Source organism: Pteropus alecto, unplaced genomic scaffold, assembly GCF_000325575.1.
Source record: "Pteropus alecto unplaced genomic scaffold, ASM32557v1 scaffold101, whole genome shotgun sequence".
Lineage (NCBI taxonomy): Eukaryota > Metazoa > Chordata > Mammalia > Chiroptera > Pteropodidae > Pteropus > Pteropus alecto.
In genome coordinates, this window is record NW_006432945.1 from 7,174,859 (window position 1) to 7,189,985 (window position 15,127).

Sequence of the window (15,127 nt, forward strand, 5' to 3'; positions counted from 1 at the left end):
AGGTCTGTATCTAGTAACACAGATATTATTTGGTCAATAGATGAATATTTCAGTCTAGTAGTTTACAAAATACAATTCAAAGACTCCTAAATAATCCTGAGGCTAGTTCTCATAAAAGTTATTATCATTTATAAATGGCAATAAAAATTTGCTTGGGCTGGTCATAAATGAATTTGATTTTTAATAAAAATTAGAACTTCATTAGAATGGACACTATTCATTTTTAATTCCAGCAAGGGGGTTTTGTTTTGTTTTCTTTTGTTTTAAATAATGTCATGTCACATTGGACTTCAATCTGCTCACTCATTAAATGAGTGGTTTAAACTAGATGATCCCTTTGGTATGCTCACACTCTAGAATTATATGATTCTAAACTCTGAGAAGGAAAGGAAATTTAAAATAATGTAGAAATTAAACCACAATACATATCCACATGCATGCATGTAAAACCGATGAAATCCGAATAAGATGGTCAGATTGCAACAGTGTCAATTTCCTGGTTGTGCTATTATACTATAGTTTTGCAAGATATTCCCATTAGGGAAAACTGGGTGAAAGCTATATTGGATATCTCTGTATGATTTCTTACAAAAACATGTGAATCTACAGTTTTCTCAAAATAAAAAGTCAAAAAAAATTAAACCACAGAGTGTTATAACAGGACCTTGGAAGTAAATAGGCCACATACTTACTAGTTTAAACACGTTGTTTAACCTTTCTGAAACTCAGTTTCTTTGCCAGCCTTACAGTGGGAATGTTCGTTCCTACCTAATGGGATTGTTGGAAGGGTTATATGACACAATGTGTTTAAACATCTCATATGGTTCATACTCCGTGACAACATTCAAAAAGTGTTGGTTACTTTCCCCTGTGCTTCTTCTAGAGAAGAAATTGGGGCAGACGGCCTCGTTGCAGCTCTCCTAGAAGAAACGATATATGACCTGAAGCTAAAGGCAGTTTAGATGTATCCATTAGTGAGATGAACCCCGTAGCAGTATAGTGAGTAATGCTGTTACATAACTTTTGCAAATCACCAGACAGATCAGCTAACATGGCTTGGCACAATTGACTGATAAAATAACAAGGCAATTTCCAAACCCAGCCCGAGTCGGGGAGTCCAGACTCAGCAGCCAGAGTCAAAATCCAGAATGACTGCATAGGCCTTGGAGCGAAGGCATTTCATTTGACTCAGACATGCTGTAAATCTGTGTAAGTGGAAAAAAACAAAAGCGATTTCTCTCTGGCTGGTCCCCTGAATAACTGTCCCCAAGGGGGCCTAGTGCAGCTTTCCTTCCCTCGCAAAATCCATAATCGTGTCTCCTGAATATGAGTTTTCCATGCAGCTGCACAGATGAGACTAAGGAGAATAGATGAGTCCTGGTGCTGAGGATATGATTATTGATTCGACGGCCAAGACGTGTCTCCCACATCTCCTAAAATGTTCAGAGTTCCCCGGAGTTCAGTCCTTGCCCCTGATCTGATGAATGTTTTTATCAGTGAGCTGGCTAGAAACACAGAAGGCAAGCCTATGAAAGTTTTGAATGATACCAAGGTAAAAGGGAGTTTGGGGACAGGATTACAATTTTTAAATGATTTGGGCGGGTTCTGGGGCCCTGAGCTGGTCACAGTAAGTTGTAATTTAATAGGAGTAATACTAAAACCTATACTTCAAAATCAAAAGCAAATTAGGTTGGGAAAGGCTTGGGAAAGGCTTAGATTGATAAGCGTTTTTTATGAAAAAAGGTACAGGGATTTTATTGCACTACAAAAAGGGATGAGTACACAGTATGATGTAGTTGTATTAAAAAAGAGATTAGGGACCTGAAAAAAGGAAAATAATCTTTCTACCTTACGTCATTTGTACTAGTTCGACAATACTCGGTGCGTTGTATTCAGTCTAGGGGCCAAATTTAAGAAAAATATTGATAAATTGGAATTGGTCACTAAGGAAAAAAAAGGAAAAAGAAAGGCCAATTTTCAAAGATCCAAAAAACCATGTTTTTTAAAAAAATCGTTGAAGGAAAATAAGTACATTCAGCTATCTTTTACAGTTACCAGATGGAAGAAGAATAAATTTGTCTATTTTGCTCTGAAAGACAGAAATGGGATTAATGAGAGAGAGAGTTCATGGAAACAGATTTTGGCTCAACAGAAGGAAAAATTTTTAAATAATTAGAACAGTTCAGTGACGAAAAGACTATTTGATTAAATTGTGAGCTTCCTGTCACTGGAAACATTCAAGCTAAGGCCAAGATGAGTGTCTGCCTGGGATTCTGAAGGCTCCCAGCATTGAGAGAGCTTAGGGTTAGGGAACCTTTAAGATTACTTCTAACTCTCATCATCTATGATTTAAGTAAGCATGAATGCCAAGGCCACTTATGACATGCCAGCGCCACTTTTTCAACTCTTGGCTCTGATTCTGACCAGCTGTGTGACCTTCAGCTAAGAAATTAACCATTTCTTCTTCCAGTTTCCTCATCCGTAAAACGAGGGAGCTGGATTTAATGATGTCTAAGTTCTCCCTAATACATCTTTCTCCTTAAGCATCCTCATAATTACAGCATGTTGGAAAAGTAGAGTTTGAGCTGATATCTGCCACTGTTCCAAGTAGACTTGCAGGGAGAAGGTTTTTAAACACCAAAAACTATTGTTAATCTGGAGGCCATTGAACTAAACTCTCAATTGCTTATTGGCAGGAGAATGGGTAATTGTGATCCTAGAATTTGTTCCCATGAGATCTGTGGCAGGAAGTTGATCAAATAACTGGTAATCTGTTTCCTCAAACACCTGTACATTCTGGCTGAGTTCAGCAATGCCTTTCTTTGCAAACAACTTAGAAGAAACAAAGATCATATTACCATTGCAATAATAGTTCTATCTTTTGCAAAGCAGACCTTTGTCCTTTATTTCCTTACTTATCTGGCAGTTGCTGTTGGGCTTTGTTTGTAATCCTAAGAACCAGTATCCATAAAGCAACTTAACCATATGGCAGATATGATTCTTAAAGTTTTATGTAAGTTAAGTTAATCAGTTAACAAGACAAAAAAAATCTAATGATGAATCAGTAGGTTAGATCCTTTTTCCCCTATGGAAAAGTAGTAATTAAAATTCATTAAGGTCTGTCTTAACAGTAAAGAGTCCAGAATTCAGATCCACTCCCTTATTGCTTGAGGCTTCACTGCTTATGCTCAGTTACTGTGATTTCCTCTGTGGTCCGTTGATTACTAATACTTTTCTTCTCTCCCTGTATTAAGTTGCCTCATCCTCCACCACTACTATGTTCTAGCCTCTTCTGTTGCTTCTTTTGACTTCCCTCTGACTCACACATCATCTCAAATCCCATTTCTTGAGTTGTTTTTTTTTTTTTTCCCAAAGATCTTCGAAAATGCAATCATCGATGGGAGTATCGTTTGCTTCAATACAGATATAGAAAGTATGGACAGGATTTTAAATACCTCCTCCAGTTACTGAGGTCAGCGGGAAAAGAAATAAGTAAATTTATGCTTCTTGTAAGGACATGAAGAATTTAAAACTACATTCCCAGGCTCATGGATCTGGCAATACTCACTCCATCTAAGTACCACATTTTCTTCCATCCCTTTGTTTCTTTAGGTTGGAAATGAAAACAGCTGTTAAAAATAAGAGCGCATGAGTCATTCTTCAATCTCAATGTAGTAATTACAGTTTCCATCTCAGTTGGTAAAGTCCCTTCCAGTGAGCCAAGCCCCTATCACAGCCCCCTGGTTGTCAATTTTATACCAAGATCTTAATTTTTGCTTTCCAGATCTCTAAGATTAAACACTAAATCAATTGCCAAGCCAGAAAAAAATAATGAGGAAGAAAATATTTCAGTTTAAAAACTTGATTCTTGGGACATGCCTTTTTTCTGATTTAGATTTTGACCAAATCTCTGTGTTGATATTAGTAACAGTAGTCAGTTACTGTTCCACATTTTTGAAAATGGAGCTTCTGGCCTTCATGGTTCCCTCACTGCGAAGAATTTTGCTTGAATTCTTATAGAGGCTATGTCTTGAATTTTGTTTTCTCTTTTTTAAGTTCCTGAGGCTTACAGCCTAATAAGCCAATCTCGAAAGAGTTATTTACCTCCTATTAATTGATTGTCACCTTTTGAAGCAGATTGATCCTCTTTTGGTTTTGCTTAGTCTACCATATCAACTGAGCAGTCCCATTATCTAAAGCTCTGAAGATCTCCCAGTGATTAGCTGACCAATCTAAGATCGCCCTGTAAATGCAGATCATATGCTATTGGCAAGCAAACAGGAGGCAAGAGACTAACTAGGTAGGCCCTTTCAATCACTTCACTTTGCCCATTTTACTTCCTCTTTCCATAATTTGATTTTTTTATTGTTAGATGATATTATTTCTATAATTAGTTTCCCTGCTAAGATAGCCATAATTCTGTTCTCATCGTATCCTCCAAAAGCTACTTTTATGTGTTGAAAATTATCTTGGTCAGTTTGGGCTGGTATAACAAAAATGCCATAGTCTTGGAAGTCCAAGATCAAGGAACTGGCAGATCCGGTGTCTGGAGGGAGAGAGAGAGAGAGAGAGAGAGAGAAAGACACCATAGTCTTGGAAGTCCAAGATCAAGGACCTGGCAGATCCGGTGTCTGGAGGGGGAGAGAGAGAGAGAGAGAGAGAGAAAGAAAAAGAGAGAGAGAGAGAGAGAGAGATTGAGAGAGAGAGAAAGAGAGAGAGAGAGAGGGAGAGAGAGATCTTTTTTTTTCTTTCTGTAGGCTGGGGAGACGGTTCTAGAAAAATCCATTTTTATTTTCAGAGGACAGTTCCTGAAAGGGAGGAGAATGAAAGTGAACATACAGGAAGGACATGTGGAACCACAGGTCTCTAATAAGACCAGCCTCAGGAGGGTAAAGGCTTGATGAGAGGGCGAACTTGGCCGTGAGGGTCTGTCTGGTCTTCCCTCCCAGCATCTGTCATAGCATTTGTTTTTCTCGTAAGGGCACTAATCCCATCATGAGGGTTCTACCTTTGTGACCTAATTACCTCCCAAAGGCTCCATCTCCAAATATCATCATATTGAGGATTAAGGTTGCAACATATGAATCTGGGGGAACACAGACACTCAGTCATAGCATAAATGAAGACATATGCATGCACAGCATGATTTGTGGAATTCTGGAAAGACCAGTCAGCCCGCTTCCTCAACCGTACTTAAAATCATACCTTCAGATATTCATTTCTTTCTGGCAGAATATTACCTCTCAGATATAACACTTTTTAAAATTCAATATGCTTGGGAAGGCAAACCCGTAAAACTAGCATGAGAGGTTGTGTCGTATAGCAGTTAGAGTAGGCTCTGGAGTGACTGCTGGAGTTTACGCCCTTACTACCTGTGGGGCCTTCGGACCTTAATTCATTTTTCTGTACTTTCAGTCTCTTAATCTATAAAATGGGGATAATAATACTCATTTCAGAGGTTTTTCTGAGGTTTCAATGAAATACATAACAAGCTTAGAAGAACAATATCCTGATATAGAAGTGTTAACAATGATCACCCTTCATTTGCATAAATCTGCATATTATATTGATGTCCTTTTGACAGAAAGTTGGTATCAGGTTGCAAAGAAATTGGAATTTTGTTCAGGAAACTGGAAAGGGATGAATACCGTAGATACACAAGGCATCATTAAGAAATGGTCTGTCTTAGCGGGAGGTGTTACAGTTGGCAGCATAAGGCCACCAGGCACTGAGGTACCTGAGAGAGGAAAGCAGTTACAAGGGAGAGAGAGATGGATCCGTCTCTAGTCCTAACCAGTATGCCCAGCAACTGATAGATTTAATCAGCTAGTATGGCGAGCAAGCAGTGTGATGTATACTTGCAACTTTGAACTCAGTACTTGCTGAACTTTTCTGTGTCTCGTAATTCCATTTCTTGTAATATTCAGGTAATGGTAAGTGTCTGGACCATTATACGTGAAGAACCATGAATAAATGTAAAATTAAGTATTTTTCTTTGCTAAATGCACTTGCTTCTTTCTTTTAGATTACATGAAGCAGACAACGTTTGAAGTCCAAGCCTTTTTAGAAGCTGTTCAATTCTTCCGACAGGAGAAGGGTCACTATGGCTCATGGGAGATGATCACTGGTGATGAAGTCCAGGTAATTCGGGGCTCAGAATTTTGATTCTCTTCTCTATCTGGGTGATAAGAGGTCAGGGTCGTAATAAACAATCAAACAAAACACAATTGCCAGACTGGAAGACGTGGTTCCAAAGACCATCTCTCTCATGGTCTAGAAACCTTAAGTCAGCAAACCCACTGCTGGGCACGCACTCTAAAGACTACCAGACCAGGCACTAAATAAGGTGGCCGAAGCACAATGGGAAGAGCTGCTTACTTTTTTTCTATTAAAAGGATTATTCTTTCAGATGACCTTATGCTTTCAGAGTAGAAGCAAATGTAAACAGTGTGTTTTAGTGCAAAGTGTGTGATGGAACTTCAGGTGAACAGACAGGTCAAATCTTGCCAAGTTATTTAACCTCTTTTAGACTCAGGTTACTCCTCTGAAAGAAATAGGAATGGTGATGTTTGCCTTGCAGGGTTATGAGAATTAAATGAAATGCTTTTGGGAAAGTATTTGGCACATGGTTGTCTTTATCTTTTGAGTGATTTAGAGATGAAGCAATTAAAGGAGACACATTTTAAAAGCATTAGATAGCTTTCTATATGTTTCATTTACCTTTTCTAGTTTTCCATCCTGTGTGGTCCAGTATCATTTTCCATGACCTTAATGAAATGCCAGTCATAGGCTAAGCACCTTGGTGGTCTTCGTCTTGGAGACATTGTTACAAACCTCCAAGGAAACTGTGTTTCATGATGCGAGCCCATCTTCCATGAGGACACCAGTCACACAGCTGATTCAGCCAGAAAAAGGAGGCTGGCCATGGGCATTATTTAATTAGAGGTACACAGGGTCCAAGAATGGTATTCTTTAATTTGCCCCTCACCTCCCAGAACTCCTCTTTTGGGGGCCAGTGAAATTTGTTATTAGGGAACAATATTTAGGAAGATACCAGATAGTGCCTTGCCTTTGGATGGTCATTAAACATCTAAAGCTGAAAACGTTTTCACGTGATGATGGGGCTGTTCTTTATTGTTTTATCATATGACTCAGAATCTTCCTCTTCTTTTTGGGGGGAGGGAGGGTAGATTTTAAACTCATTTATTTCCCACCCTGAGACTTATTCAAGAACTTTAACCAATTCTTGGTTTCCATTTAAAAATCTGAGAGGATTAAGGGCTAACCATACTTATGCCAAAAAGAAAACTAAAAGCATAAGGGGGGACTAAAGTCTTTGACCCTGATTTGCCTGCCATATACACAAACACATTTAATAGACAAACTAGTATTAGAATGCCTCTGTGTGATGCATTTTAATGCTTAAATCCTATCTGTTCATTTAACAACCTCACAAGGCGGGTAGAGCAGTTATTGTTCTTTCCGTTTTGTAAATGCAAAAAACCTGAAGAAGGCATATAGCAAGTTAAGTGACTTGCCCAGTTTTACTTAACAACTATTTATTGAGCCACCAAATGCCCAGCACTATGCTGGGTGCTAGTGATCCAGAGATGGACAAGGAAGAATGGGCCCTGCCCTGCAGAGCTGATTTGTACCCTCTAAGCATGGGGACAAATGGTGAAGGAAACAATAGCTTCTGACTCCCAGTCCCATGAAAGAGCAACAGCAAACTTGGGAATATACACAGTTACACAGTTATTTAACTCCTTGATTTTAGCTGTGCCACTTGCTTCATTTTTTTTCTTTCATTTGCAATCTCATGTCATCTCACATCCCTTCACGATGCCATGGAAAGCAGGGACTCAGTAAATCCTTCCAGGGGGCTGGGTACTGAGCTTGTCATGTTTGCTTGTGTTTTTCTGCTTTTTGCTTTGGGCTGATATATGTGTGAAGTGCTCTAAGGTGAAATCAAACTAAATGACTCATCCCCTGCCAAGGTGGTGAGGCAAGACCTACCTAGAAACATCCAGAGAGCAAGGCGGCGTTAGAAGTGTGTGTGGGTACATACGTGGGTCTCTACATATATGGACATTATAGAGCATCCGCACGAAGCAGTCATAGGAAGGTGCTAACTTGGCAGTATAAAAATACCATAAATGGGAAAACAAAACAAAAACCTGAGAAGAGATCAGTAAAATCTGGAGTTATCTACTGACCCAGTAAGAAGTTTTACTCTCCTAGAGACCTGAATATTCTTGGTGAAATCACAGATGTATAAAATGTGAACATTGGAACTGTATTTGGGATCCCTTGTCCAGCACCCTCCAGGTTGAGAGAAAGAACATTCAGAGAATTTGGCTGAAGTCACAAAGCCAGTCTGTGACAGAGATGTGTTTTGAGCCATGTCAGGCTATCCTTAGAAAAGCTGGTGAAAGTAAATGGCTTCCAAAACTTTCCTGTGTGAGGCCCGGTGAGAGTAAGCTTCACTGTAACCTCTCATACACAGAGCAGAAGCGGCATCTGTCCTAAAACTCACAGAAAAAAAAAAAAGGTCAGGGGTCCAAAGTGGCTACCAAGTAGTTAAAGAAAATGGCACAACATTACGGAGTTTGAGAATATGCCATCTTTTGATTAAAGCACTGGATTTTGTTGGCATTGTTCCTTCATGTCTGCTAAGAACTTAATCATAACATTGTCCTAACCCCCTCTACCCTAGGGGCCTGTAGTCAAATTTTCATCATTGTTACATTACTCTCTTCGTAGTCATGACTCACACAACAAGTATGGCAGGCCCTCAGTGGCAATGGTTATTTTAGGCAAGCGTCCAGGCAAAGCAATTGTCTTAGACTAACTTGCCTGACAGACCATTAGTACAGTAATTAGTACAGAATATTAATACAGACGAAAATACAGTCGCCCCGCCACCCCCCTAACCCCTCGCCCCTTTTCTGCGGTTTCGTTTTCCACAGTTTCAGTTACCTGTGGTCAACCACGGTCCAGAAATATTAAGTGGAAAATTCCAGAAATAAACAATTCATAAGTTTGAAATTGTGCGGTTCTCAGTAGTGTAATGAAATCTCTCGCAATCTCCATCCCTCCCAGGACGTGACTCATCCCTTTGCCCAGTGTGTCCACGCTGGGTACGCGGCCCACCTGTCGGTCGCTTAGTACCATCTCAGTTATCAGAGAGGTTTATCAGTTATCAGAAAGAACAAGGGACGACGTTCACATAACTTCTTTTTTATTATAGCATATTGTTATAATTTTTCTACTCTATACTTCGCTATTAATGTTTTACTGTGCTTGATTTATAAATTAAACTTTATCATAAGTATATATGTTTGGAAAAACTCAGTACATATAGGGTTTGGTACTATCTGTGGTTTCAGGCATCCACGGGGGTCTTGGAGTGTTTCCCCCCACGGATAAGAGAGGGTGACTCTATTATTACACCAGTAACTATATTTTCTACTTCTCAATATAAATGTATTAAATGAAGTCATGGGGGAAAGCCTTTTGCAAAATGTAAAGTATCTGCAGTTATTTGGTATATTTATTATTTGCCTTTAAATTAACCAGATAAACTGAGAGCACAGCATTCCCACAGAATAGGGTGGCTTCGAGACAAGAAAACGACCCACATTTTTTAGGCCTTGTCCATACGTCTGGAGTCGGAGGAAGAGAAGGCCGCGTAGGGGTGGATGAGACACAGTGGGGCTTCGGCACCCGGAGGCTCTGCCCCGCCCTGCCCTTTCCCCTGAGCCTCCTGCTCTTACGACCCACTCACATTTCCCTCCTCGTTTCCCAGATATATTTCCTTGTCAATTCCCTAAGTTTTAAAATAGAATCAAATTTCTTAGAACATCGTATGGGAAAGACTAAAAGAAAACTATAAGCCCACTCACATGGAACATCCTCTTCTTTGGCCTTTGTCACTTTTCATCTTTTCAATTCCCTTTCATGCTTATGCTCAGATTCAAACCAATCTCTGCAAACAGAAGGATTCAAGCAATTACTATTAGGGCAATTATCTTCAATTTAACACTTTTCAACTGAGATAAAATTCCCCATTGATTTTAAGTTCTGGCTTCAGTGTCCTTAAGCTCTTAGCTCACCCTGCCGATGCCACAGCCCGGTCACTCTTGGGCAGAGATGTTCTAAACGAGAACTACCCCACGGAGCAGAGTCCACGGATTACTAATGACCTACTGGAATCTCATTGTTAGACCTGCCGATTTCCATGGAGTGTGTGCATGCCTTAAGTTCTCAGAAGTGCTGGTTCACCTCTGGGCTGCCCCAAGAGAATGGTTAAGAAAGGTGAAAAACATCCCCGCCAATGAATTACCAAGCCTAGTGGGAATCCTACCCCCATCATACTCATTGTCATTCCACGAAGTTCCACATGGCAGATGACAGGCCCCTACTCGCCGCATTGACCCGAGCAGCCTTCCCTCTCAGTACAGGGTGGCTAGAGGGCTTGAATGTCCCTGTTCAGGTCAGCTAAAGCGTTCCGCCCTGCTGTAACCCCGGGTGACAGCAACGTCTAGTGAGCCAGGAGTATTTCTATTAGCATGAGGCCGAACGATGATCTCAGAGAAGATCTTTCTTAATTCTCAACACTTAACTTGAATTTCCATGAAGAGGCTAATTATTTTGGACAAATATTTTAAATCCATAGAGCAGATGCTGAATGACTCTCTGCTTTTCCGCCTGCCTCCATGCCCCAAATGGCTCTGGTTCTTTTGTAATCCTGGTGTGTAGCCCGATATCGAAGGCTGAGCTGTGAGCCCCGAAAGACTCGTGATAAAAGTGAATCTGAACAATAAGGCTGCTCTGATTGGGGTGGGGAGTGGGGGGCAGTAAGAAAGTGCTGGCCAGTGTTATGTGGAGTGCTCTGTAAAGTATCTACAGTTATTTGGTGTATTTATTATTTGGGGACATGTTGAACACTGCTCAGATTCAGAAGAGACATTTTCACCGAACCAAGCAAACTTTTAGGAGAATTTGGGAACAATTTTTAAAAAAATACCCAGGAAACTTTAGACCTTCTGTATTCTGCTCATTCCCACAAGTGTCTAGTTGTTTCAAAGTATTTATTACTCTCTTCTTTTTCTAAATTTTAAAGAGGATGGGGGTGGGGTTCAAGAGGCAGTAAAGACATAGAACATGAAGACACTTAGATCCCAAGGGAGTTTGAGGAGGAATGATGGATGACCTCAGGGGACACAAATAAGGATCAAGCCACCATGACCAAGCCTGACCCCCTTCCCAGTTTTGCTAAGGATGCCCTCCTCCATAATTAAAGTTTTCCCTCTTATCCTAAATGCACTAGATTTTTCCAGTTTGAACACGAGTCATTTGAATTTGAGGAATTTGTTCTTTCCAATGAGAAAATATTAGTGGACGTTATTGTTCCTTACAGACGTTTAAGAACGTTTACCCTCTGAGATCTCCATGGCCTCGGACCCAGAGCAAAACTATTAACCTAACAGATTTCATGTGGCCCAGGACAATCTTGAGTAGCCAGGACAGGGACGGCCAACCATGACAGCTTCGGCTGGCCTGATGCTCTGGTTGGGCCATCACCATCTAACTGCCTCTGGGGCTCTCTCCCTTCTTCTTCTCGGCAGATCCTGAGTGACCTGGTGATGGACGAGCTCCTGCCAACCCTTCAGACAGACCTGCTGCCGAAAATGAAGGGGAAGAAGAATGACAGAAAGAGGGCCTGGCTTGGTGTAAGCGACGACTTTGTCGGGCGGTCGTGCCACTCAGAATAAACGTTTCCTTCCCTTCTCTTTTTAGGGAATTTTTTTTTAAATTTAAATAATTCCTCCCCTGGGTGGAGAGCTGCCTACCTCGAGTCTGCTCAATCTCACTTACATGAGGACTAATCTAAACAGATTCAAACTTTGAAAGAAAAATTAGAATGGGTGCTATGTTTTGTTGATGTTATGATAATCTGTGATTATCCCTCCTCCCGGTACTTGACCCGGTCACGCGCTTCCACGTGGCAGAGCCTCTGCTTATGTGTCATTCTCTGTGGCAGCTCCTGGAGGAGGCCTACAACCTGGTCCAGCATCAAGTTTCAGAAGGATTAAGTGCCTTGAAGGAGGAATGCACAGCTCTGCGGAAGGGCCTGGAAGGAACCATCCGTTCAGACATGGATCAGATTGTGAACTCAAAGAACTTTTTAACTGGAAAGCTCCAAGGTCAGTGGAGATAATCCACGCTCCCACTAATGAACTAAGGTGTGCTCTCGGGCTCCGTCGCATAGTTGGAATTCGTGGTTTTTAGAAGAGAATTAAACGGAGGGGCTTGGGGAGAGGTGGTAATAGTTGTAATAGGAGCGTGCTTCGAGGCGCCGTTAAGGGCCTGGACTTCCCCGTGGAAATTTCAGTGACACGAGAGAGAGGAAAGTTTGCTGCTTACGCTGTGGTGGTGCCTGTGTATCCTGATACCACCTGCACCTCCTCCGCGGTAGCACTTCTTACTCTGACTTGTCATGCCTTCTGCCCCTCCCCCACTCCAAGAGCAAGGCCACGTCGCCCTGGTTCACGCAGATGTACCCGGTGCACGGTACCGTGCCTGGTACATGCAGACTCGGTGATTATTTAAATCGACGAATAAATGGATTTTCCTTGGATGAGAGAACAATTGGGGGGCTTAGAGTCAGTAAATCTGGATTCTGGTCCCAACTGCAGCACTGGCCAGTCACGTGGACTCAGGGAGCTCCCCCGACTTCTGTGCCTCCGTGTTCTCTGAAATCACGGACGCCCTTGCAAGGGGAGCTCTTGGGCCAAATTCGGTCAAGCACTTTTATTTCGTAAGTAATGTTTTATTGGAACACAGCCGTGCCCGTTCGTTTATGTATTATCCTTGGCTGCTTTCATGCCACGTGGGCAGAGCTGAGGAGCTGGAAATGCAAAGTCCCAAATGTTCACTATCTGGCCCTTGACTACAAGAAGTTTGCCTCATCTCTCAAAAGAGGCCTTAAATGGCCTCTAAGGAGTCCTACAGGATAAAATTCTATTGTTCCCTGTTCCTACATCTCACTGAACGTCATTTCAGACGAAACGCGCGCTGGCTCATCTGTCATTGTCGGCAGTCTTCTTAGAGGGTCAGTTTTCGGATCATTCACTCGCTCTCTCACTCACTCATTCATTCTTTCATTAAAAGTATTTACTAAGTCTTGCTGAGCACGGCGATGGAGCGTTAGCTGCGGACAGGGAAAACCGAATTCCTGTACTCAGGAGACTTAGAATCTAACGGGGCCATGTGCTGGGCGGGTTACCCTGGGCGCTGCCGGCCCTGTTCGTAATGCCACCCAGCGCCGCTCACAGGTCCTGCTGGGAGGAGTCTGGAGGCGGCGTAACTGCAGCGAAGCTGTGCGCGTCTGACTGTGCGTGTCTGACTCTGCGCGTCTGACTGTGCGTGTCTGACTGTGTGTGTCTGACTGTGCGTGTCTGACTGTGCGTGTCTGACTGTGCGTGTGTCTGCTCCCGCGATGCCTTCCAGAGGCAGATATAAAAAAAAGTCATTGTGTTTCCTGTCTCCTGTTACCCACATCTCTTATTCCTCCATTGGCACATCTAACCTAGAGTTGACTATACATTGAAATACTTTATACAACTTAAAACTGCCAGCGCCCAACTCCTGTGCCCTTCTCCTTCTTATCTGGGCCTGAGTTGGGCCTGACTGTGGCCATTTTCATGGCTTGAATTAAAGGGGTCTTTCTCCTTCTCTCTTGCCTAAATCTCCGTGGTTCTAGTATATAAGATGGAAAAAGATTCTACCCTGGACTAGTGTTCATTTCCTATAAAGAGCCTTGAAAAGGAGTCATGATCAAGTCTTTTAAAAGTAGAATACCAGAAGCGCCTTTAAAATGTATTTAAAAGGTTCTCCACTTTTAAAACAAGGAAGTGAGTTTCAGGCTGAATCGATAAAGGGCTCTGGGTTTCGAAAAAACTTTGAGAATGTTAAATAACGATTACTCCGTTTTCTCCCCTCGGACTCTTGAGCAGCCTTTCGTTCTGCTTCACAATTATTCGTTCATTCATTAAGCGCTTACTTTGCTCCTGCTCTATCCAAGCGCTAAGAGGATTCAAAGATGACGGCATGCTTTTACGAGTAGAAGAGAATACGAGGCATGTCACGGATACTAAAACAGAAGGCAAAGTATGGTAAATGCCACCAGAGAGGCAGGAAGAGAGAGCTCAGTGGTTCCCAGCTAGGAGCCATTTCAACTTTAAGAAAACACATGGGCCCCTCACCATGAGAGTACTGCTGTCGTGTCGGATGATTGGAAAAGCGTGATAATGCCGACAGGTACGGTTAAAACTAACAGTTACTAAGAACTTCCAGTCTGCCACATACGGTTCTAAGTACTTTACACATAGTAAGCTCATTGCATCCTCACCATAACCCAAAGAATAATTACTCTCATGATCTCCATTTTATATGTGAAAAAACCAAGGCAGAAATTCAGTAACTTGCCCCCAATCCCAACGCTGGAGTGTGGCAGACTCAGGCTCCCAACCCTCTAATCTCAGCTCTTTCATTCTTCATCGCTCCGTGGAACTGCTTCGCCGCAGCTGCCTTAACTTTCGTATGACTCATGAATGAATGTGTCACAACACAGCAGTCACCACAACAACATCTCTGCGTCCTTGCAAAAGAACAGAACATACTTCTGCGGGATGTAAAATGTATCCAGTCCCTAAGGAAACATGGTTCAGGAAGCCGTGTGGTGGTTCCAGGGCTTTAAACTGTCTCCAGTGGGTGAAATCTGAACCAGGTCTTGAAGAGGTGAGGAGGATGTTTACAAGCCAAGGTGAAGGAGGGAAGACACAGGTAAAAGGAACATTGACTAAAGGTGCAGAGAGGGGGCTGGGGCACACGGTGGGACATAGACAGCAGAGGGGGTCAGGCAGCGAGGACCTTGTCCTCCGAGGGCCCCCTCCCGTCCTTACTCGGCCCCAACCCAGCAGAGGAAATTGGCCAGCGGCTACTGAATCTTTACCGTCTATTACCCGTGTTCATGATTATTCTGAAATTTCAATTATGTGCTCTTCAAATAGTTCCTGTCTCAAAGTTAATTGATAAATATTTCATTTAATCTCCTGGCAAA

At 42.1% G+C, this 15,127-nt stretch overlaps 1 protein-coding gene across 1 annotated transcript in view; it reads left to right on the top strand.

The window, feature by feature from the left end:
• FAM129A (family with sequence similarity 129 member A) overlaps nucleotides 1-15,127 on the top strand; it is a 125,535-nt gene that overhangs the window by 94,177 nt on the left and 16,231 nt on the right. The window contains exons 7-9 of the mRNA XM_025043998.1: nucleotides 6,026-6,141; nucleotides 11,631-11,735; nucleotides 12,047-12,209. Of these exons, the coding sequence (XP_024899766.1) occupies nucleotides 6,026-6,141; nucleotides 11,631-11,735; nucleotides 12,047-12,209 (384 nt within the window). The remainder of the gene's footprint in view (nucleotides 1-6,025; nucleotides 6,142-11,630; nucleotides 11,736-12,046; nucleotides 12,210-15,127) is intronic.